The following is a 6528-nucleotide window of genomic DNA, read 5'->3' as shown; positions in this document are numbered from 1 at the left end:
GGGTCTGTAATCAGCCTCTGGTTGGAGTCTCTGGTCTGCATGTGGTCCTGTGGCTTGGTTGGTTTCTTAAGTCAGTTTGTTTGGACAGGCAGAAAAATGCTCTGCTTTACCCAGGATTTTGCGATCCTCCTCCCAAGTTAGTTCAATGGGAGGGGGTCTGCTTTGAGCATCACAAAAGAGGGAGATGGCTTTTTCCTCAAGTTTGGAGATGCTGTGATGAGGCTAGGTTCTGGGTAGAGTTGAGGCCTTTCAGCAAACAGTAGCTTTTCCCGGGGGCTAGTTTGTGAGAAACTCACAGAGCCCAGCCTCAAGCCACTGTCAGGATTTATGTTTACTGAATTTCAATTGATTGTCAAGGCTGCTTAAGGGAGGGGCAGCCTCTGGCTCTGATTACCCAGTGAAGAAAGCCACTCTTGGGGCTGGCACCCCAGCTGGGTGACTTTTCCCTGGGTGGACCTGTGTCTGGCAGGTCAGTTAGATTCTTGTGACCTGCTAAATGACTCTAGTTTTCTTCCAAGGCCTGAGTTGGAGCTAGCAGCTCTGCCAAGCTTTGTCAGTATCCAAGATGGAGATCTCTGGTACTGGGGGGAGCGAGGGGTGGCCTTCCCTCCTCTGCTCCCTGAGAAGGAGTGAAGACGTTTGGCTTCTACTCATGAAGAGTCTTGGTTCCTGGGTCGTCTCCGGTCTACAAACTGCAGGATGAAGATGTCTGCTCCTTGTCGGTTCTTGCTGGTATTGAGTAGAATCCACTAACCCGGTGCTTCTAGGTCCTTCGTCTCAGACTCTCTGTGTTTCACGTTTGGCAGGTCTGGCCACCGCCGCCACCGGCACCACCACTGCCGCCGTAGCAGCAGCTGCTGGCAAGTTCTCTGATCAGTCTCCTTGCCTGAATTTTCCTTCTCTGGCCACTCTGTCCTGTGATGGCACACTTGGTGTGATTCTCTGGCTTAGGACTGTTCACTTGAACTCTAAAACTGCTTTCTATGGGAGAGCTTGTTTAGCCTCCAAATTTTCCTCCATCATCTTCACGGAACCTCCTACTTGTTTCTATTTTTATGGAGACAGTGGCTAGACATTTCATGTCACCCTTACATTCTATTTCTATTAACAGTGCTGTTTGTTAAAAGAAATTTTATTAAGCCATCCTATGAATACTTGTCAGCCAATGAAAAAGCAGGATCTAGTCAATGACAAGTCAGTAGACAGCCAATGAGGGAGCAGGATAAGCCAATTACAAAGCAGGATGCAGCCAATGAGAAAGGGTACAGCCAAGGACAAAGCAAGATATGGGCCATGACACCTGTATTTAGATCCTACAGCCTCCATGATTCTACACTGTGACAAGCATCAAGGCACTGGGACACAATGGAGAACATCAGTGTTCAGGATTCAGGCAACAAATTGGATTGCACTGTGGAGAGACTATGGCTCTGGGTATACTGCTGTAACCATGAGACTTTCTGGAGTGTGTCCTAAGAGACAGGGCCTACTTCTCTACTTTAGAGGCTGTTGCACATTGGTTAGTTCTTTTTCCTTTTTTTTTTTTTTGCTCAGAGACCAGGACTCCAACTTGGTATGTTTCACGCTTGCTAATTGGCTGATGCACTGAGAGCCTAGAATCCACCACTGGACATTGGGCCTAATTGGAAGTGTATTTCCATTGCTATTTCCTCTTTATAAGGCTGTATACTGGCTGGGAAAGGGGCTTAGTAGTACAGTGCTTGCCTAGCATACATGAATCCCTGGGTTTGATTCCTCAGTACCACATACACAGAAAAAGCCAGAAGTGGCACTGTGGCTCAAGTGGTAGAGCACTAGCCTTGAGCAAAAGAAGCTCAGGGACAGTACCCAGGCCCTAAGTTCAAGCCCCAGCTTAAGCTTGGTCTTTGTAAATCTTGTGCAGATCACAGTGTGGTGGTGGGATGTCCCATTCTGGTTTTGTCTGTTTGGGGTTCTAAAGGCTTCTGGTATCAGAGTGGACCTATCATTTGGATGTTCAGAAGTTTCTCTGCTATGATTATGAAATGAATCTGATATATTTTTCATTGGACTTCCTTTCCTTTGGTTAGAGTTAGGTTTTGCCTTTTTTTTGGTGGTCATGGGGCCTGAACTCTGGGCTGGACACTGTCCCTCAGCTCTTCAGCTCAAGGTTAGCGCTCTACCACTTGAGCCACAGCACCACTTCCAGGTTTTTTCTTTTTGCTTCCGCGGTGCTTAGGAATCCAACTCAGGGCCTCATGCATGCTACGCAAGTACCCTATCACTGAGCCACCATCCCAAGTCTTTTGGTTGGAATTCATACTGCTTTTTGTTTGTGGATTCCATGAATTCCTCTATTAATCTTTCATTAGCCTCATCATGCTCAAGTATAGCCTCATGCAGACTTTCAGTCTTTTCATTCAGCATGTTTACAAGTACTGTTTTTAGAACTTGAGAACTGTCCTCTAGGTTTTTCATTCATTGCTCTGTTGCCTATTTATTTTGAGTAGAGATTGAGGTTCCTTGACTTGCCATTTTTCTTGTTTTTCTATGACTAGTTCTGCCCATTTAGAAATGAGAGTAAATCCAGTACCATTCCAGGAATCATTTTTAAGACAACAACCAACCCAGAACCTATAGCTGCACAGTTTAAGGGTTAACAATCATAGGCAGGTATTTTAACTCTATCTTTCCTTTTAGGATATGAAAGCAATTCTTGTACCACCACAGAACACACTTTTAAGACAAAGACCAACACCAATCCCTGTATTTGCACATATTTTAGAGGTTCGAAATAGGAGATAGGTGTTCTCCTATTGACCTGCCCTTTTCTTTGTTACAGGAGGGGTATTGTTCTTCCAGAGTGGGGAATATATATATATATATATATATATATATGTATGTATATATATATTTATATATATACATATATATATATGTATATATGTATATATGTGTAGATATATATAATTGAAATAAGTGAACAAATCTGTCATGAGCTTTAAAGCAGTCTGAACCAAAAGTATGACACAATAATCTGCTTTGACACAGTCAAAATGGATACAGATAGAGTCTAGATCAACAACAATCAAATAGGGATCAGTGGACTAAAGCAAAGGAATAAGGACCAGAAATAAAGGAAAATGAGTTGAGGTGAATTAGAAGATTGAGAGATATACTGAAAGCTAAGACCTAAATTCAGAGAAAGAAAAACCTAAGAAAAAACAAAGGAAGAAATGAAGATATTTAAAAATGTATAAATGTTTTCCTTCTCAGCACTTTCCCTGTTCTCTGAGCTCTCTTTCCCAGCTCTCTCTCTTTCCCAGTTCTTTCTCACTTCATTTCCCAGCTCTCTCTCTTAGCTCTTTCCCAGGCGTTTCTCATCAATGAGGAATGCCAACCTGGCCTGGTCCCAGCAAGTATACTGAATAAACCTAACCCGTACCTGAAAAAAAACGTGTATATGAATAAAATAAAAATTCTACAATTAAAAATAATAAAATTCACCAATAGAAATTTTCTTAAAATATATCCTGAATTAAGTATACACACAATTAAGGAGGAAGCCTAGTAATCACCATAGGCTGTGTAGGAATAAACAGCAATGAAGAAGAAAAATGGGAAAATATATAAATGAAATAAAAATAGAAAAAATAAAAATTCCATTTAGAAAACAATTCTTCAATTTATTTGTGTCTCCCCTATGTCTGCTACCCTGTCTCTAGATGGACCCTTTGATTTCTTTGCAGTGATTGGTTTTCCTTATGGCTTAGTTGTTTTCTCAAATCAGTTTGAGCACACAGAAAAATGTTCTGCCTTGCAACCTTGCAAGCCCTATGTCCCGCATCTCAGGCTAACTCAGTGGGAGAGGGGATCAGCTTGGGGTAGAATGCAGGAAGGAGGTGGCTGGTTTCTGCAGGTTGGAGTCTCTGCAAGTGAGCTTGTGTGTGGGTGGGGTTGTGGCATGTCTGGAATCAGTGGCTTTTCCCAGTTTGTCTAGCTCTTGAGACCCTTTTTTGGCCCGGCTTGGAGCCACTCTCACTTTTGCAGTCTATACAGTGAGATTTCACAGCCTTTTGGATTTTTAATTCCTATAGGGGCTAAGCTCTGAGAGTAGATGCTATATGACTGGAATGTCTTTGTTCACTGCTAAGGGGCGGGGCTGACCTTCTCTGCCAACCCTGGCAAAGTTGTCTCTTCTTGGGAAGAGCTACCTCCTCCTGGGCGGGGCAACCTTCCCCTAGGTGGAGTTTACTATCACTGATCAGATTCCTTTGTCCTGTTGAAAAATGATACCACAGTTGCAGCTTCTCTGGCCCAAGTTATCTACTAGCTGCTTTGGCAGGCTCTATTGCAGTATCAAAGATGGTGTTCTTTTGGAGTGTTGGGGGAGAGCTACTTTCCAGTCGCTGTTCTCTGAGATGGGGTGAAGATGTTTTTGGGTGTATACATACTTTCCCTGTTTTTTGGACCATCTAAGATTTGTGGCAGCAGGATGTGGATTTTCACTCCTAGTAATCCAGTTTGCACTGGAGATGAGTGCTAAGCCACACCCACTCTGTCTCTGGTGTCTCCAACCTGTGCTCAAATGGGCTTTCTTAAGCAGGCTGCCTGAATTTTTCCTCTCTAGCCTGAATCTCTGTATAGGGTTTGAAAGTATTCCTTTTGGATTTCTTGGATGTTCAGGATATAGCCAATAGCAAAGCAAGATGAAAATCAGTGAGGCAGTAGGATGGAGGCAATGAGAAAGGACAAAGGCAGTGACAAATCAGGATACAGTCCATGAGGAAGCTGGATGCAGCCATTGACAGGTTAGGAGGTAGCCAATGATGAAGGATGAAGCCAATTACATAGCATAATGCAATCAACAAAAGATACAGCCAATCATAAAGCAGAATGAAGCCAATGACCAAGCAGTATATAGACAATGGCACGTATTCTTAGGTCCTCCAAATTCCACGACTCTTCTCTGTGAACAAGCAGTATGGCAAAGGCACTCAAGGGAGAAGATCAGTGTTCCTACTTCAAAAAACAATGTGAAACTCTAGGGCAGCGCTGTGTAGAGAGTATGCCCATGCATGTCCCGCTCTCACCACTACATTTTCTTTAAAGATGGCCTGAGCAAAAGTGTCTTATCTGTCTACTCCATTGGCCACTGCACATTGGTTAGTTCCTTTATTATTTTCTTTATCTTTGATTGGAGACCTTTACTGAAACAGGGCATGTCACATTCTGCTCACTGGCTGATGCTCCATCAGCCTCCATTCCTACCCCTGGACATCGAATGTGCTTTGAGGTCTATTTACTGTTATCTTTCCTCTTTGTAATTCTTTATGCCCTAGTAGTTCCTTTGTTCATAAGTTTGAATCCTCAACTCTATTTGTGGACTTTCACATCTACTCTCGGTATGTGTTGAGCCAATTTGCATCAACTTGACCATCATGTTTGATTGCTTTCTAGCACACCTGTGTGTGAGAAGTATGACCCTTTTCCTTTCCCCCTGGCCCACCACATGCTGGGTTCTGCAAACCCATGGTATATGGTCACCCTTGTTGCCAGGCTCCCAGTGGGGAAGGCAAAGAATCTCTACATCTCAGGATGTACCCAGGGCTAAGAGATCCAACATTTAATAACCAGCTGGGTCTTGAAGTTTACTTTCTGGTGACTTTGACTTTGAAAAAACACACATCTTGAAATAGTAGTTCTGTTCATTTAATTAATAAATGTAGCATATTCTCTAAGAGATTCCATTGGCACCTGGGAGAGTGGGCTGTGTCTCCTGTGGAGGCATCATATTAATGCCCAGTAAACAAGACCATCCAGGCAGCAGGTGACAGTGACTGTTTCCACTGGGAGAAGCCTTGTCACACCAATCCTGCTATACATTGGTGGCTGGGCACCGGCAGCCTACCCAAGATGCCAGACTGCTTCTGGGAAGCTGTTCTCTGTGAGCAGAATTACGAAGCTCTCAACCTTGACAAGTCTGTGAGGTAAGAAGAGGTCTGAAGGCTTCATTATCCTCTTTACCCCAGCTTTACAGTATTTCCTGCTACACATGCTGTGATTTGAAATTGAGTTGCAACAGTGCTTTCATCAGGGAACATAGAAACCTAAATGTTTCCTACAATGAATTTATCTGCAATAGCCTGCAAATCCCTAACATTTGGGGGGGGTGGTTATGAGGCTTTTACTCTGGGCCTGGGCACTTTCCCTCAGCTCTTTAGCTCAAGCTAGCACTGTACTACTTGATCCACAGAACCACTTCTGGTTTTCTAGTGGTTCATTGGAGATGAGAGTCTCATAGGCTTTCCTGCCTGGGCTAGCTTTGAACCATGACCCTCACATCTCAGCCTCCTGAGTAGCTAGGATTACAGGCATGAGCCACCAGCACCCAGCTACCCTAACATTTTTTACTGATAATTTAGAGAGAGATCTACAGATACCTGTTATTTATCTAGGTACTTTTGTCTGTCCTGTGGCTTGATTCAAGGCCAGGTCATTGTCCCTGATCATTTATGCCCAAGGCTAGGCTCTATGTCATGAGCCAAA

At 43.5% G+C, this 6528-nt stretch overlaps 1 protein-coding gene across 1 annotated transcript in view; it reads left to right on the top strand.

The window, feature by feature from the left end:
* The window catches only part of LOC106000924, a 35250-nt gene that overhangs the window by 10831 nt on the left and 17891 nt on the right, over positions 1 to 6528 (top strand). Inside the window, exons 5-6 of the mRNA XM_013036143.1 lie at positions 807 to 860; positions 5786 to 5969. Of these exons, the coding sequence (XP_012891597.1) occupies positions 807 to 860; positions 5786 to 5969 (238 nt within the window). The remainder of the gene's footprint in view (positions 1 to 806; positions 861 to 5785; positions 5970 to 6528) is intronic.

This window comes from Dipodomys ordii, unplaced genomic scaffold (genome assembly GCF_000151885.1).
Source record: "Dipodomys ordii isolate 6190 unplaced genomic scaffold, Dord_2.0 Scaffold250, whole genome shotgun sequence".
In the NCBI taxonomy this organism is placed as follows: Eukaryota; Metazoa; Chordata; class Mammalia; order Rodentia; family Heteromyidae; genus Dipodomys; species Dipodomys ordii.
This window is presented reverse-complemented; position numbering and strand designations above follow the sequence as displayed.